We start from the raw sequence: 18,770 nt of genomic DNA, 5'->3' as shown, positions 1-18,770 counted from the left end.
AGAGCATCATCTAATAAGAGAGATAAAAGTAACTAAATTTTATAAAGGATAAAACCTAAATAAATCTTGCATTCAAGTGAACTACATAGAGATTTGTATGACTGATTCATGCCTTGTATAGGTAGGTTTGTCTATAAAAGATGCTCAAACCATCTAAGTGTGTTAGATTGAACTCCCCTATACACAACAACCCGAGGGAACCCTCAATTTGACCGCACTCACTTGAAAGGTGGAAACCAACCTAAACTGATGAATCTGGATTAACACATCAATTTAGATGATCAGTTCAAAAAAAAATATGGTTCAGTCAGACGCCAGTATATCAGAACGTAACAGGTTGAATTGGTATATACACTAAGTATTAAATATGATCGGAGTATTGTGATAAGTTACGTTCTACATTTGCAGTTTTAGTGGAGAATAAGTGGTCAAGATTGCAGATGTACGCCTCAGAAACAGAGGTAATAGCAGTGCCTCAGCAACATGTTTAGTAATCTTCAATTGCTTTTTCGTAGTTTAAAGACTCGAGTATAATTCTAAATACAGCTAAGGCCTTAAGAAGTAAACTAAAATGTTCAGGATAAATAAGCATTCATTAAATTTAGAACATACAGAAACCCAAGCTATAAAGAATTGAAATTTTATCATCACAATATCGTTTAAGAGTGTAGGAACTCACAGTGCCATTCCAATCAGCACGATATACCTCCCCATAAGAACCTGCAATACATCAACAAAGGCTTTACAATGAGAATTGTTGCTGTTTAATGTACTGATAATCTTTACAATAGCAACCTGTTTAAAGTTGTTATAAGAAACATGTTAAATATCATACATTCATAAGCTTCTCAACTGTCATTTGGAAATGTAATTTGGTGTTAATTCAGAATGTCATTCATTCTACACAAGTACAAGATAAGAAATCAAGCATGAGGATTTTTAGAGATTAACAAATTGATTAAATAAATAAATCCTTACAACAATACGGAATTCTTAACTGTTAGCAGTAAAGAAGGAACAACAAATTTTTTTACTCAACTTCTGCTAAACTGGTCCAGCTGGTCCCGGCGGAACAGAGGCGAAACTCTCCGCCTCTCCTGTACATCGCTCGGACCGCAGGAGTAAAACAAAAAGCAGTTTAGGAAGGATTTTTGAGGGAGATAGGAGGGAAATTTGAATGTAGGGACTGTTTAGATATTTCCTTTTGGGCATTAAATAGTTTGTTTTCCTAAGGTTAGAACATCTTGAATTTGGCTGAAATTTGAGATCTCTTATATTTATGTTTTCTTTTGGACTCTAACGGCGTCTAGAGATTTGGGAGAGATAGATCCTCCCCTCGAATAGAGGATCAATTGTATCTTGCTATTTTTTGTTTTCTTTTCATCAAATAATACAAATTATCTACTGTTTTCGTGGTTTTGTGCGGAATTTTGTGGAGAATTCTTGCTGTTTTTCAAAGATTAATAGGAAATACTTGAGATCTATAAGTGTTTTCTATTAAATTGGTATCAGAGAAATTTCCTGGCCATAAATTGAAACCTCCTCGCTAATTTCTGCTATGTTGCACTCTCCGAGCTGCTGCTTTTTGCTGTTTGAAGACTAGAAACGGCTGTTTTTTTGGCCGTTTTTGCTATTTGGAGCTTAGATCCAGGTACTGATGGCAGGGAAAAGGTAGAATTGTTGGAAGGGGAGATCAAACAATTGAAAACTAAAATTTCAGATCTCTACACTCAACTTTAAGATGTCAAAAGTCAAATTTCAACCATCCACGAGAAGATGAATGGGAATTTTTCCAGCCTTGGCAAGATGATGAAGAAGTTGCTTGAGAGTCAATCCACAACAACATCGTCAGAGGCGAGGGAAGCTTCCGACAACCCAAGAAGCGGGGAAAAATCTAATCCAATAAAGAAAAGAGGAGACCAGGAGGTGGAGACTCAAAAGGGAAAAAATGGAATGCCTCTCCTAGAGGTTGTTCCTACGGAGGAGCCGGGTAGAGGGTATTGGGAGAAACATGAGGAGGTGGAGCATGAACAAAGGGGTGCTGAATTTGAGAGGAGAGGTGTAGAATTCAAAAGGGAAAGGGGTGATTATGATCGAAGGGGGCCTGGAATTGAAAGGAGAGGGATTTATTATAATCCAAGGGATGCTGAATTTGAAAGAAGACTAGGAATTTGATGAAAATCTTGGGTATGAGTGTAGAAGGGATGATTGGGACAGTTGGAGAGAACCACCTCCATGGGGAAGGAGAGATTATGGAGGGAACAGAGGGAACAAAGACGATATGAGGGTGAGGAAGCTGAAGATGCCTATTTTTGAGGAAGAGGATGTCCATGGGTGGATCTACAAGGTGGAAATGTATTTTACCATCAACAAGTTGATGGAGGGGGAGAGAGTGATGGCAGCTGGGATGTGCTTGGAAAGGAAAGCTTTAATATGGTACCAGTGGAGGGATGCAAGGAGACCAATAAGGACCAAGAGGGAGTTTAAGGACTGTCTGTTGGAACGTTTCCAAACCAGCAGGGGAGGGAACTTTTACGAGTAGTTCTTCGCTTTGATGCAGGAGGGAACAATGATGAAGTACTGTGAGCAATTTGAGCACCTTGTCAGTCGATTGGATCGACTTCTAGAGACTGTACTAGAGGGAAACTTTAAGAAGGGACTGAAACCAAAGATCCGCACAGCAGTCAGAGTGACGACACCTTGGAACTTGGGAGAGTCTATGCAACTAGCTCAGTTGGCAGAGGATCAGAGGCACCGGAAAAAAAAAGAGCAAGAGGCAGCAGTTCAGGAGGCTCGTACAGGATAATCACCATCTTTTTCACACCCAAGTAGCCAACACTAGATACTCTTAGGGAGACATCAAAGGAGAAGACTGCCGAAGGAAGACCTGGGGACAATTTCAAGAAGCTCATAGAAACAGAATTATAGGAGAAGAGGGCGAAGGGGATCTGTTTCAGATGTGGCGAGAGGTATATGCCGGGGCACAGGTGTAAGGACCGAACGCTTCAGGTTCTTACCGTTTGTGTTGAAGAAGGAATGGAGAGTGTCATCTTTCCACCTCGCGGACAAGGTGGATCTTTGGAAGGGGAGTATATTTAGACCGATCCAGCTGGTTCCACGAGACCGGCTGTTGTGGAACAATATCAGAATTGCAAGGAGACGCAATAAGACAACTGAGTAAGCACGCCAATATAAGGATTAACGAGTCAAAATTAATGATTTAATGAAATCTCAGTTGCAAAATTACTTAGGCAATGTTACAAACTCCTTAGGCACAACAATTTAAAACAATAACAAACATGCAAGTAATGACGAATGCACTTTAACAATAATCCGCGGGTTAATATTTAGAAAAGCTTCATAAGAAATCAATTTCAGATTTCTGAAATTGTATTATTCAGGTGAGGAGAGAGGAGGCGGGTGGGGCTGTGACGGAAAACAAAATATGATTTGTTTAAGAATTCAGAAATTGTTTTCGGGTGAGGAGAGAAGGGACGGGATGGAACTGTGGCCGGCGGGATGGGGTTACGGGACTGGACGGCAAGGGTTTAGCCGGCGGGAGGCCGGCGACCGGTTGGCCGGCGGCAGTTGATCTGGCCGGCGACAATGGAGGCAGCGGACTGGTGGCTTTGGGCGGTTTGGAGTGTGCGGCGGCAAGAGCAAGGAGAAGAGAAAAGAGAGAATTTTCGGGCTTCGACGACTACGGATTTATTCACCTCGCTTGTTTCCACCTTGGATATCCACAAATTAGATAATTTGAAAACGAGAACTCACTAAGAGATCAAGTTCTCTCCGGCGAACTCACTAAGAGATCGGGGGGGGGGAAGAACTCACAAAGAGAACTAAAGCAAATTTCATTTCATCTAAAACTAACTATTACATAAGAAAAGGGCCAATATATAGGCCTCAAAATGACAAAGAGAACAAAAGACTCAAATGCCCCTTGGGCTACAACAGCGACCAAATACCCATAAGGGAAAAAACGGGAAAACATAAAAATAAAAATAAGCTACTACATAAAATGATGAAAATATAGATCATGATCGAGGCCGTCGATCTCCGGCATCTCCGATGGTACATGTGTCGAAAATGCTGATGATGTCCTCATCACCGGCTTTAGGTAGAATAGAGGCGGAACTCTCCGCCTCTCCTGTACGCCACTTAGACCGCAATAGTCAAAAAAGCAGTTTAGGAAGAATTTTTTAGGCAGTTAGGAGGGAAATTTGAATGTAGGGACTGTTTAGAGTTTTCTTTTTGAATTGTATGCATTAAATAATTTGCTTTCCTAGAGTTAGGGCATATTGAATTTGGCTAAAATTTGAGATCTCTTACATTTAGGTTTTCTTTTGGGCTCTAGCGGCGTCTAGAGATTTGGGAGAGAAAGTCCTCTCGAATAGAGGATCAATTGTATCTTGATATTTTATGTTTCCCTTTCTTCAAATAATACAAATTATCTACTGCTTTCGTGGTTTTGTGCGGAATTTTGTGGATAATTCTTGTTGTTTTTTGAAAATTGATAGGAAATACTTGAGATCTATAAATGTTTCCTTTCAACTTCCTTTCATGGTAGTCTCCTTTTAATGATTTTTAACAATAATAAACGGGGAAGAAGTAGTTCCAAAGAATTTAGCTAAACTAATACAATACAAGCTACAATGCTACATTGCTTAAAAAAGAAAGAAGAGAAAAATTCAAATAGAGTAATAGGACCCTGCTACCTAGGCTACACTAAAAGATAAGTAGCCAATTTCAGGGACTGGCACAAACTCTTAACTCTCAGCTCACTTGAGTAAGGAAATATTATGGCACATAATTCTGAAGGAAATACCCTAGTAATTTAATGTGCATATAAAGTGAAAGAAGATAAAAAGCGATCATAAAAATAAAAATAAAAATAAAAAGATAAAAAGCGATCAAAATATAAGAAACAGGTTAAAGAGTGGACTGTAAGCTAGTATTTCCTGCCGTCAATTAGTAATGTAATTTTTTTAGTAATTTAGAATATCGTGTATGCCACACAAGGACAAGATAAAATGAAAATTCAAGCATGGAGGTTTACCGTTCATAAATTCAGCAAATAAATATGTCTTTACAGAACAAAAAGGCATATTTAAACCTGCGAATAAAACAAAAAAATAAAAAAGTAATGTTTGTATTTTACTACTTTTCATTCTTGCCTTCTTTAAATGATTTTATTTATCTTTTACTACTTATGATGCTCGTCTCCTTTAAATGATTTCTTATCAATGATAATTTCGTGAGAATATTCTGAAAAGAATTTTGTTCAACCAGCTAAATACATTAGGGTATAAGGAAACTACCCACCTAAGATCCACTTAAATACAGGGAAACCACTTTTAGGGATTGGCATCAGAACTCTTTATTGTGATCTCACTTTGAATGACAAGGTCCATACAATTTTATTCCAAAAAGCTGCAAAGTACGCTTAGTTCGAACTAGTCTTGAATAACAAGCACAACATGAAAGGAAACAAGTCGGAAGCATCTCTATGGTTACAGGGAAATTCATATCATCAACATCATTAACCTTTTAAAACTATTTCGGATAGAACTACAATCATTCTTCACCATTCTCTAGTGTACAAAGCTAAATTAGAGTTAAAGACAGTTTATAGAAAACTTTTAAGCTTATTTATCCATTTTCCTTGGTATTTTTCACATCAATTCTTTTATCATGTCTTTTTTGGTCAATGCTCTGCTGTCATATGTGCTCAATCTTCCTGGAGGCAGTTCATACCCTTATCCATGATAAATTTCATTCCCATTATTTTGCAATATATTATCTCTTGTTTTACCATTGATCCACCTTAACATTCTTGAAGCATAGTTTGGTTGACAGTGACTCCTTTGTACATCCAAAAAAATGGAACATGCTTATATCTTTTTCTTCAATTATATCTTTTATACAACAACAACTACATCATCAAGCATTTATCCCACTACGTGGGGTCGGCTACATGAATCCTTTTTCTCCATTGTGTCATATTAAAAGTCAAATTCTCATTTAAATCTAATAAAGAAAGGTCATTCCTAATATTTTCTAACCAAGTCTTTTTAGGTCTATCCCTACCATTTTTAACATAATTCAAATCTAATACCTCTACTCTCCTAACCGGGTCATCGGAAGGCCGTCATTTTATGTGACCAAACCATCTAAGTCGACTCTCTCTAATCTTATCTTCTACTGGAGCTACTCCAACCTTTTCACGTATATGTTCATTTCATATCCTATCTCTAAGGGTAAAAGCCACTCATCCACCTGAGCATCCTCATCTCTGCCACACTTATCTTTTATAGTTCTCTCAAAATTGCTAATACTTTGCCATACATCATATCAATACCAAACCTCTATGAAAACCTTAACATCATGGTCAGTTGCTAAAAAAGTCACATCTTCAATCATAAAAACAAAGAACATTTTATACATCTTTATTATAAGCTCGAGAATCTCCATAATGAAAAATAGCAAGGCAATAAGAAAAAATGTGGAATGGACGCTTGTGCAATACAAAGTAATAAACTGATTCTTTTTTTCAAGCACTTCAGAGGTTGAGTACTTTGTTCATACTAATTATTACCTATGATGCACTGACACTTTTCCTTAAAAAAGCGTGCAGTATCCGACACGTATTCGACACGACATGCATCTAACACTCCTTCGACACGTCTCGGACACGCCATAAAACGTGTCCGATTAAAAAAATATTAAATACAAATTAGACACGCATGTCTTAAATATTTTATATTTTTTAAAATATATTTTTTTGTATTTAAAATTTTTATTTATTTAAAATATTAAAAAAAATTATTTCATATCCACAATACTAAATAAATCACCCATACTCAATACCTCATTAATCAAATATTCTCATTTTTATTTCTGTTAGGCAGGTCGTGATTTTGGTTTCACAACAATGTCCATCTCATTTGAACATTGACATTTGACGTCATTACAACATCGACATTTCAAAACCATCGCAATATCAAAGTTTGACATTGTCTTGGCATTGATGCTCAACGCAAGCAATTTCTACAACCACAACTTAACAGCTCATCTTTATCCGACATCTTCTTAACATCGACGACCAACACCCTCTCAACATCGACGACAAACACCCTCTTGACACTAACGCCTGATACTTACTGCATAACATCAATTCCTGACTCTCGATAGCATTGTCGTCTCATTTCTCGATACCTGATACACGGTATCGACGCCCAGTTCTCGACATCCTAATATTAATCATTTTAAAAATAAATTCTAGTTAAATGACTTATTATTTCTAAATTATTTTTAATATTATGCTTCTTCAAAATTTTACACTTATTAAAATAGAAAAATTATTATACCATGTTCAACCCGTGTTCGTGTCCTATATTTTCAATAATTTGTGTGTCCTATGTTCGTGTGGTGTCGCATCTATGTAGCCGTGTCCGTGTCTGTGCAACATAGATTATTACTAAGGGGCTGTTTGGTATGCAGAATTATGAGGGTAAAGTAAATTAAATGCAAGTATTTCTTAAATTAGGTTGTTTGGTTGATTTTGAGCGGAGCATAAAGAAGTATTCCAAAGCATAAACAGTGTATTACAAACCGTCCTTTCTGCAACTTCAAAACCCACTCAAATTGAGCGGGATAGAAATTCTCTATTCTTCCCACGCGCTGGTTTCGCGAAATCAAAGCAAGCATTAAGAGGCTGACAAGCTTTAGTGTGCGTGTTTAAATGGGACGGAGGCGGCTAGGTCTTGTGCCGATGGGTTTGGAAAGCTCGACAGAGGATTTCACCTCCAGTAATGTCTCTCTTCATACCGATTCTGATCATCCTCTCCATCTTCTTACTCAAAGTCGTCTACTCATACCTCTGGCTTCCGCACCAGATCCAGCTTCACTTCCGGCGCCAAGGAATCAGCAGTCCTCCTCGCCGCCTTCTGTCTGGCGGGAACGCCGGTGAAATACGTCGGCTGTTTGCGACTGCTCAGTCTTCTCCGACGTCGGGGCTCAGCCAGGACCGAAACAGAGAATTGATTAATTGTTCTTTTTATTTTAATTAAGGATGAATTTTATCAGGGATATATGGATCTATGGCAGTGGTGGGGAAGTGGATTTGTTCGATTGTCGGCATAGATGAGACGGGAAGCTTCCAACAGTCCCTCGAAGCTATAATCGATGGTTTGGGATACGCTTCTCCACCTATTATAGCTCTTCTCTTTATCCTTGTGGGAGGAGGGTTGTGCAGCTTTCGGCGGCGACGGTAGAAAGAGTTCAGTGAGGAGGATGTGTGTGAGAGCAGACTCCGTGAAGGGCTGCTGTAGAGGAGTAGCTCTTGTAGTTGGTGTTCGAATTGAGGGCTGCTAGAAGTATTTACGGCAGCATGGTGTAATGGCTGTTGGAGAAGGCTAATAGATGCATGACGTGTTGAGGAGAGGTTAGAGGAGGTTTGTAGGTATGAATGGAGGGGTTGGGAGATTCGTGAAGTAATGTGAGAGCTGGAATGAGTTATAGAGGCTGACTGTGTGTTGCTCTTCATGGATGCAGGTCAAAGCGGTAGAGGAGTCGGCTTAAAGCGTGAGAAGAATAGTGGAAGTGGGAGAAGGATTTGAGAATGAGTGAGAGAGATGGTAAGGGATTTGAAATTGGCTCAGAGATCCTATACTTTGGTTTCTCCCTAACGCCAGCTAAATGAAGTGACTTGATGCAGACTGTAGCACCAAATATGAAGAGATAAGGTGGGATTTTGCAGGGTATAATATAAGATATAGAATATTCTTCCTTATGTATGTATATATTATGGAGACTTTTGAATTTAATATCATTTTATTATAATTGTTAATAAATGTAATATTTTATTCCAACTTTTCTTAATTTTTGGTTAGCAGTCAGCACATTATCACTTTGTATAAAAAGTATTTTTCAAGCCTTCTTAGGTGTTTTTCAGCTTCATAGAAGTGAAATAAAAAATATATATAACTTATTTTATTCAAATTTTATCAAAAGCATTAAAATTAAGGCATGGAATAATTTTTTTTATTACTTAGCTTTTAAAATCATAATTATAAATTTTATTTTATCATTGGTTTTTCACGGCTTACAATTTTTTATTAAAAATTTATATTTTACAACAGCATTAATTTTTTTTTTAAAAGCAGCTTTAATATATATAAAAAGTTGTACCAAATTAAGGGATATAATTTTGATTTAGAACTGCTAGTTGGTTATCATATACATTTAAAAAAATTATCTTTTAAAAATTTTCTTCCAATCTCAATATATATATGGGTATGAATGTAATTTGTTCCTACACAGCGCAGCACAGCAACTCCACAGTTATACTATACAAACAAAATATAAAGATTTATATACAGCAACTTCAGAAAGCAGCTTTATATACAACAATTTCACAACCTGCTTTACCGACAGCTGCAACCGTCCCAAACGCACCCAAGTCATCATAATTAATTAGTTAAGCTTAAGCTCAAATTAGAGGTGCCAAAATAAATTATTACAAAAAATCCGCTTTTACTTTACTCTGGTTCTACCTAACCAAACAAGGGAAACAATTCTCCTGCGTTTATTTTGCAGACAATCAAGCAGTCTCAAAGTATTCAAAATGCACTGCATTTACTTTACAATTGCATTTACTTTACACTGCATTTTCTTTTCAGGCAACCAAACAGCCCCTAAATATTATGTAAAAATGTGCTTCCATAATCACATCTACAACAAAATTTGCACCCATACATGTTGTGCCCTTGCTAATATGATCTTCATTTCCTATTTCACTTTTCTCATTGCGATCATCCTACTCATTAGACTTCATAAATTTCAATTACGTAGGATATTTATGTGGTTAATGAATAGGTAAAATCTACGATGGTGCAGATATCTACAAATCGATGCTTCAACTGCAGTATTGCACCAATCAACACTATTCTCAAATAATTCCATTTTCAATCCACAAGTCCTTTCTTTTCGTTCTCGCTCCCATCCTCACAAAGTAGAAGTTAGATTGAGTCATTTTATTTAGGAATAGGGAAGAAATACCATTTGGATTAGATAATAGATTGAACATGTTGGGGCCATATAAGATCTACAATTCATATCAGATTAAACATAATAGTTTGATTAAGTGATGACCAAAAATCCCACCGCCAAGCCATATCCTTGCTAGTGAAGCCATAGCGACTGGAAGAAAATAGAAGATATCCGGACGAATGAGGCTTCAGTGTAACAATGTGAACCAAAATTGCACAGGGATGATGATAACTGCAGGGAGAGCAGTAAAGGCAGATATTCACAATATTGAAAGTGGAGCTCATTAGATGCCAAATTTTGATAATCAAAGAGCATTAGAAGATGGAGAGCACAGTGAAGTGTGTTGTAAATTGTTTGCAATGAACATTGGTGGTGTTAGATGATGATGGGAGAGGGAAGCGATGTCAAATTAAGCCTTGAAAAGTTCTAAGAAGTATGCTCTTTTAAAGTTTAATTATAACAAAAATAAGAAATATAATTATCTTATTGACAAAAAAAGCAACCTAAACATTTCTAAGCAAAAGGATAATGCATAGATTATTCCTACAAAAATCACATAAAAGAAGTTTCTTCTTTTGCTTCTTTGCAATGTAGAATGCTTTAAATTCATAAAGCGAAACCAATTAGACTGGATAATGATCACGATAATGCCATTTCAATAATACATTTATACTTAAAGAACTATTTTCAAATTTTTTAATCTTTACATTTAATGAGAACAAGTGTATCTTGAGAAACTACAAAAGAGACCTAGTTCAAATTGTTGGAGAGCAAAATACTTAATTAGCATAGAGTTATCAAATTTGGAATAAGAAACATAGACAAGAACTACACTCCACTTTCATTCCCTATCTAACATCCAAAACATATTACGCAAATTGAGCAGGGTTTAAAAACTATAAATATTGAACTTTAAGGTAAAATTGATTTGCATGAAGTGAGCGCTTACCAAAAGTAAAGATGAAGAGCCACTAATAATTCAAAGCAAAAGCTATGCTTGGTAAATTGGTAAACTAATCCATAAATAATCAATAAATTGTTAAATATGGAAAGAAAGATATCTTACCTAGACCAATTCGCTCACCTATCTGAAGATCTTCCCATGGAATCTCCCATTCAGCAACACCATCCAATAACGGTTTGAAACTTTCTTTCTCAGAACCACTCGACAGGTGAAGATCATTATTGCTTCCTTCTGAAGATTACATACAAGCAAATGTAAAATAAGCCATATTAACCAAAGGAACTTCATATGGACATACATTATTTCGGTTCTCACCCTCTTTTGCCTCAGAATATTGAGCAGATTTCTTAGCATTACTTACAGATACCAGGTGGCTTCTATTAGCCTCATCTGCAACAAGATATCCCTGGCATAAAATTTTACATAAGCACGTCACTAAAACATAAGTCAGCAACTTCAAGCCCTTAGCTGTTCCAGGAAATTACCTTAAATTGGGAACTGTCTAAAATAGAACCCTGATTTGTCTTCAAAAAAGGTGAAGGATTTCTACCGACAACAGGGTTTGCGGACGAAGATGGAGACTGCTCTTCCTTGCCTGTCATTTCAACAAAATATTTTCCATGGTTATTTTTTAAACTTGGATAACTTGAAGAGTCTTCCTTTATGAGTCATAATTTAAAAGGTTCAGAAAGCTCACCCTCTTCCCTACCTAGACTTCCTTCCACACTTATGCTGTTTGTAGGGATCCCTTGGTCTACCAGACCATGCACAGTATTTAGATTTGAAAACAAATCCAAGGGTGGTGAAGCACCACTCTCCAACAGAACAGCATGAAGTTTTCGAGCAAATTCTGGATTTTTCGCAGCAGTAACAACGTACTTTGAGACATCATTAACTTTCATCTGCTCAACAGGTGATATAACTCGCTGCACTCCACTTGTGGTTTGAGTAACTGTCTCATTTTCTTGTCCACATCCTTCAATTAGACTTTTTCTTTCAACTCTTATATAATCACCTTCACATAGGTGTTCTGATTTTTCTTGTGATGGTAAGCCCACAGTTCCTAAAATGGAGTTATTATCGGAAGTATTTTCCTCTGATACATCACTTTTCTTCTCAAATTGACAGCTAACCTTATCAAGGGCCAAGCAAAGATCTTTAACAGACTGTTCAATTGTATCAGTGCAATGCAGGATAGTTCCAGAATTATGCAGATGACTGCTAGGGACCTCAGCAGGAATTAATGTGCCAGGAGCACCCATAAGATCGATGATATATTCACTGAAAGGAAAGAAAAAGCTGAATGAGCCTTAAAACATACTCTGTAGAAAAAAATGAATAGATAAAGCAATGCATTATGCCACGAATTGTGAAGTATAACTTTCTATGAGAGCATAGATGAGCTATTATGATATGAGAACCAGATTGACCAGTTAAACCATGAATTGGTACCTAGTCCACTCTAGTTAGACCTACTGAAAAAAGATCCATCAAAATAAACTTTAGAATGAAATAAAATAAATAAATAAATACGTGTAAACTTAGCCAAAAAAAAAAATCTCATTACACCAAATGGTCAACCACACCATACAGAACCAAAGTTTGTATCGATGCCTAATCTTAACTATTACTAAAAAGCTCCAAGCAAGAAACCAACCCAAGACATCTATTTTTCATCACATGAAAAATACAAGATTGTAAAAAACAATGTTCTATGTTGGTTGAAACTAGATAAAATTCTGTTTGCAATCTTTGGTGTCAAAGCCTCAGAGACAGTAAGCACTTAACATCCCATTGTCTCCACTCAAAAAATTTTCCATCTTCAAATATGTTCAAGCCTCCCGTTTCATCTATCAATAGTGAAAACAATAACACTGAATGAATCGATTCAGTATCCAATTCTAATCAATCATAAATGTCGAAAACATCTTTCTGTATTTTTCAATACCTAAACTTATGGACAGATGTTCAGTACTACAACAACAACATTAAGCCTTTGTCCCACTACGTGGGATCGGCTACATGAATACCTTTTCTCCATTGTGTCTTATTAAAAGTCAAAATCTCGTTTAAATCTAATAAAGAAATATCATTTCTAATATTTTCTAACCAAGTCTTTTTAGGTCTACCTCTACCTTTCTTAACACAAGTCAAATATAATACCTCTACTTTCCTAACCGGGTCATCAGAAGTCCGCCGTTTTATGTGACCAAATCATCTAAGGCTCTCTAATCTTATCTTCCAATGTTCAGTAAAACTTCAAAATATAAAACCTAACTTCCAAAAACAAGATTTAATGAATCAGAAAAGGAAAAACTCAATCTCAACATAAAGAAAAATAACAAGAAAAAAAACCTCTACCATCTAGGCAGTAGCAATAGCAGACTAAATAATAATACTTGATAAAGATTGTACCTTTCGTAATCAACTTTAATCAAGTTTATGGCACCCTCATCTGTGCCAGTATAATGACTCCCCTTCACTAACTTACAGGGAAGATCAATCCGATCAGCTAGTACCTAGCACCAAAAAGTGAACATTAGTTTTCTAATACAAGCAAATAGTGTAGCATAAAATCTCGGTTGCACTCATAATCTCACAATGATTTAGCTCTACAACAATCAAACCAATAAAAACAACATCTCCATTAGAGCAGTTGCACGCAATTAAGACTTGACCATACAATGCCTCATACCAAGATTGAAATGGGAGGAAACAAATTTTGATCAACTGCCAATAATTAGAAGGAACATTTGATAATGTAATGGTCTGACAAATGATAATATTAATATGGTAGTCCAACAAAGTTTTATAACCAAAGAAGATCACAACTTAGAAAACCAACTCTCACTAGGACAAAATACTTGTCAGATGAAATCAAATATAAATTGAAAGCTTATTAAGTAGCGCAAAGCCACAAAGATAAATGAAGAAATTTCAACAAGCAAAAAATATTTCCAAAATAACCAATCAGCAATAGTAAAATTGCTCATCACTCACATGTAATGATCATCATCATTAGTAGTATCCCAACTATTTAGGATTAGTTATATGAATCATCATTTTTTTTTCTTTTGTTCATGTTGAGTGATGCATAAGATGTTAAGCTTATTCTTTTCAAATCATTTTAAACAGCCTTTATCCATGTTAGTTAACCTACCTTTCTCCTTCCTAGTCCTCTAATAATATTTTTATCTTCCAATATAATGGCGCCTTTTTAATCCTTCTATGTATACATTCAAACTACATAAGTCTCTTTTAAATTAACTTAGCTTCAATATAAGTCACCTAATTGTTTCTCCAATATAATCATTTATTAATTTATCTTCCTAATTTTGCACGTTCATCTTAGTATTGTTATTTCCTCCAAATTGAACTTAGCTATCAAAAACTTTTTTACTACACAACACTCGAATCTATACAACATCGGAGGTTTAACTATAGTTTCATTTTAATATATAACACTCAAATCTATACAACATCGGAGATTTAAGTAGTTGTATAAAATTTACCTTTAAGTCTCTATGATATCCTCTTATCCCATAAGACTCCTAAATATTTCTCCATTTTAATTACTCAACACTAACTCAAAGTAATATCCTCATATACATCATTACTATTTTGAATAATAAATCCAAAATAATTAAATATACACCAAAATGCATATCATATATTTAGTTTTTGTTCTGTTAATTATAAATATTTTATCTTCTAAAAACTTTCTCCATTATTCTAATTTTCAACTTATTTTAGTATATGCCTCACAAATTAGTACTATCAAATGTAAAAAGCATAAACATAGGCATCTCACTTTCATTATCCTTTGTAAGCATCTCCATACAAATAAAAAAGGACTAAATGTTAATCTTAGATGTAAATCTACTATAATGAAAAACTCTTTGGTCACTTTACAACTACTTTTAATACTAGTCCATGCTCCATCATATATATCTTTAATGACTTCAATATATCTTTGACATATAGCTTTCTTCATTGATACACACTATATTAATTCGCACGATACTCAGTCATATGTCTTCTCAATGTCAATAAGACCATGTAAAAATTCTTTCTTAGCCCTATATACTTTTACATTAGTTTTCTTAAGACAAAAATCATTTCCACAATATTCCTACTAAGAAACAAAATTGGTTTTTTGAAATTGATATAATTGTTAAAAGTGTATATTCCATTTCTCTCTCTCATAGCTTCATAATATTACTCAAATTTTTTTTTCAATAGTTAGCACAATCATAAACTTATTTTCATAAATCTTGGTATCAAAATGCTTATTCTAAAATAATTTGGCATTATCTTACTTTTAACTTTTATTACAATAATTTGCTAACCAAAACACCACATCTCCTATAACTCTCCAAATCTACATAGGTATCTTATAGGGCTTAAAGCTTCATCTTCATCAAAGCTAAATATACTTTTTTTAATCAATTTATAATAAAATTTTTTATTTCATTTTGTTATACTCTTTTAAAAATTTTTTTCTTAAAACTCTTGTTAAATGATTTCTTAAAATATGAGTTTCATCTTCCCTTACATTCTACATCATAAACAAAGATCCTATCATTTTCCCTTCTAATATGCACCTGACTTTATAAAAGTCATTAGGGGTCTTATCTTTTGCCTTAATTATTCCATACATCTTATTTTCTTTAGTACCAAATATGTTATAAACATCATTAAAAATTTTAATGTTTTCTTTGCTTGCAATATTCATTGCAAAACCTATAGAATTTTACGATCGCTATAAACCTCTCAATCTTTAAAAGCACAAACCCACCACCAAGTCGCCTCATTAGCATACCCGATCCTAAGACTTCTACAACATCCTTCTTAATGGAACTAGCCATCTTATTTTATATCAAGTTTGGCTAAACTAAAAAATTTCACTTTATATATATATATATCTTTATATATATATATATATATATATATATATATATATATATAATGATAATTTTTCACCTACAAACTTTCACCATTTTATTATCGGACATTTAGTTCTTTTGATTGTTTTTTTATGCTTTTAAGATATACATCAATAACTACTATTTTATATTGTCAAATCACCTTACAATCTTTGCAAAGCAAAATTTCGCTCCATCAAGTAAAGAATTGATCTGGTAGCTCCAACTTTATAAGTAAATAAGTAGTTTTCTCATTTCTTATGATGTGCGTTCACTGCTACGAGATCATATATTAATGCAAAATCATGTATAACTTATTCTATTGTAATGCTATTACCTATTACATACCCACCATGAATTGTCTAATAGCTCATCATACTATAACTTATATATGACATTTAAATCACCTCCAATAAATATCATTTCTACCTAAAGTATAAGTTGTAGTAGTTCATCAATCTCTTTCTAATAATGATCTTTAAATTAATTTCTTATCATACTTAAAGAGCATAAGCATTAATCATATTTAGAAATTTCATCACCAATAATTATCTTAATAGCAATCATCATATCACTAATTATATAGATCTCGACAATTTTATACTTAAACTCTCTATGCACTACTATATAAAATTCATTGTATTGTTAACCTTTCCACCATATAATAATTTATAACCTTCCACAATGTACTTGAGTTTTTCTCCTCTCCATCTAGTTTCTTGTAAAGAAGCAATATGTATTCTCCTTATAATCATTGTGCCTACCGATTCTTTTATCTTCTATCTAAAATCACCAAATTTCGTGTAGTAAATATAAGAGGGTCACCCTAGCCAATCCTTGTCACCATAACAAGATTAATCGTGTGTACCAACTAGATGTAACGTCCTAGTAAATTCTTATCTACTTCTCGCTACAATTAGTCGTAGCACATCACTATTGGGGAACACCTTAGTGATGGAAAAATTCAAATTTAAATTCATTTCATTAACTTTAACATAAATTTAACAATTAGCTAACAATCTAACATAAAACTTCAAGCTTCATCATCTGTGCTTCAAATCAGCCAAAGACAATTTTTAATAAAATTCACATGCAATACAAATTCCAATTAGGCAAATTTCATTAACAAAATCCAATTCAATTTCCAAATGAATTTTAGATGTCAAAAGCATCTGTTTAATATTACATAACATTTCAAAGCTAGTATTTGTGAAATCATTAATACGATGAATTTGAAACACAATGTGAATGATAGATCCTGACTAAAAAACAAAAATATGCCAACTATATATGAATATAAAGTCTACAGTATAGCAAATAATATATTAGATTTTCAACTTATTAAATAAATATCAACATATTGGATGGTATTGTGGGCCAGAATGCTAAGCATGATACCCAATGCATCAAGGGCAATTTTTTTTTTTTTTACTTTTATTTAAGCTATCGAAAGTGGTTGGAGTTTAGTTGAAGAAGTGGGTTCCATTGAAATGATTTTCAATGACATTTTTGTTTTTCCGTCTCAATTCCTTTGTTTCTTTGGATTAAAGTGGGCTCCATTTAACCCATCTGTCATTTAAGTTTACACTACTATATTGCTGTCATATGTAAACTAAAACTAATGTTGAAAACCATCCTCCAATTAATTTCACTTAATGTTATTTTATTTTATTTTTATTATCATTAAATAAATAGCAAAATTAAAGGTGAGTTCACATTCATCATAATTCAAACTCACTTCTCCCCTTAACAAAGTTGAGTTCCAACAATTAAGAATTCATTTTCATCAAATTTCTACCAATGAAGCGCTTTAAATCAAGTTCAAAACAAAGATCCAAACACTTCTGTCAATACAAAGTAGGCAACAATTAAAGACCCTTCATAATACAATGGTGTAATATAAAACTAGAATAATATCTGTAATTTCCACGAGCTAAAAGAGGTTGCCAATCATGTAGTGTTATGCAGTGGGAATCGGCACATGCTCGACTAGCATATTTATTAGCACCAATATTCTAAACCTTTAAATAGGGCTGAACTATATCCGCTATGCAGGCAAGTCTCCATTAAATGATTTATGAAGATAATAAAATCATCTGATAGGAAGTTTTGAAGTCTCTTTACTAATAAAAAATTGTATCTAAAATAAAAACACTGAAAATGTGAACATGATCCAATATGGCCATGCTAAAAGTATGAAAAAGAATTAGATTTAACATTTTTCTGTTTGAAGTTAGTGGAAGAAAGTAATTCAGTGTATATATTTGGGATAAACCTGTTAGGTGTCAACCTTAAAAAGCAAGGCCCTATGACGTGACAATCCAACACCAAGCAAACCAAGAGGAAGTACGATAGTATTCAGAGAAGTACGCAATTCATTACTCCTAATTTTCCACCTTCTAAGCATATCCTCAGCATCTTCAACACGGCCACCCATATATTCAGCAACAAGATGAGCAATCTTTTGGACTAAACAACTGGCTATAGGTCCATTTTCAATTGCTCTGCATTCAGAAGCTATAAGTAATGCTCTCTTTTCCAAGTGTTGTAATGCACAATCCACAGTTCGGTCCAATAAAACCACTTCATATTCCAGTATCTCTGAAACAGATGTTGCTTGAAGATCCACCAAAGATGGCATCTTTCTATCATGGTCAGAGATAATACCATATACATCATAAAACCCATCCGTTAGCTTCTCATCATAGTTCACAACATTATAACTCTGCAAAACAGCATACAATATTTAGTAACCAACTCAACCATGAAGTAACAACATTAAGATAAGCTAATTACATGCATGAGGAGGAAAACAAATGACGAATACA

General features: G+C 34.4%; 1 protein-coding gene across 3 annotated transcripts in view; it reads right to left on the bottom strand.

The window, feature by feature from the left end:
* The window catches only part of LOC110107618 (probable serine/threonine-protein kinase SIS8), a 35,860-nt gene that overhangs the window by 6,678 nt on the left and 10,412 nt on the right, over positions 1-18,770 (bottom strand). The window contains exons 2-8 of one of the 3 annotated variants that reach the window (XM_020837912.2): positions 18,233-18,667; positions 13,433-13,536; positions 11,715-12,298; positions 11,503-11,612; positions 11,333-11,423; positions 11,138-11,248; positions 680-720 (exon numbers count right to left, since the gene is read on the bottom strand). In XM_020837912.2, coding sequence (XP_020693571.1) covers positions 680-720; positions 11,138-11,248; positions 11,333-11,423; positions 11,503-11,612; positions 11,715-12,298; positions 13,433-13,536; positions 18,233-18,667 — 1,476 coding nt within the window. Of the gene's footprint in view, positions 1-679; positions 721-11,119; positions 11,249-11,332; positions 11,424-11,502; positions 11,613-11,714; positions 12,299-13,432; positions 13,537-18,232; positions 18,668-18,770 lie in introns of all 3 variants that reach the window. The other 2 variants (XM_020837911.2, XM_020837910.2) reach the window with 2 other exon arrangements.

Source organism: Dendrobium catenatum, unplaced genomic scaffold, assembly GCF_001605985.2.
Source record: "Dendrobium catenatum unplaced genomic scaffold, ASM160598v2 fragScaff_scaffold_722, whole genome shotgun sequence".
Classification (NCBI taxonomy): Eukaryota; Viridiplantae; Streptophyta; class Magnoliopsida; order Asparagales; family Orchidaceae; genus Dendrobium; species Dendrobium catenatum.
The sequence above is the reverse complement of the archived record's forward strand: the minus strand, read 5'-3'. Positions and strand labels throughout refer to the sequence as shown.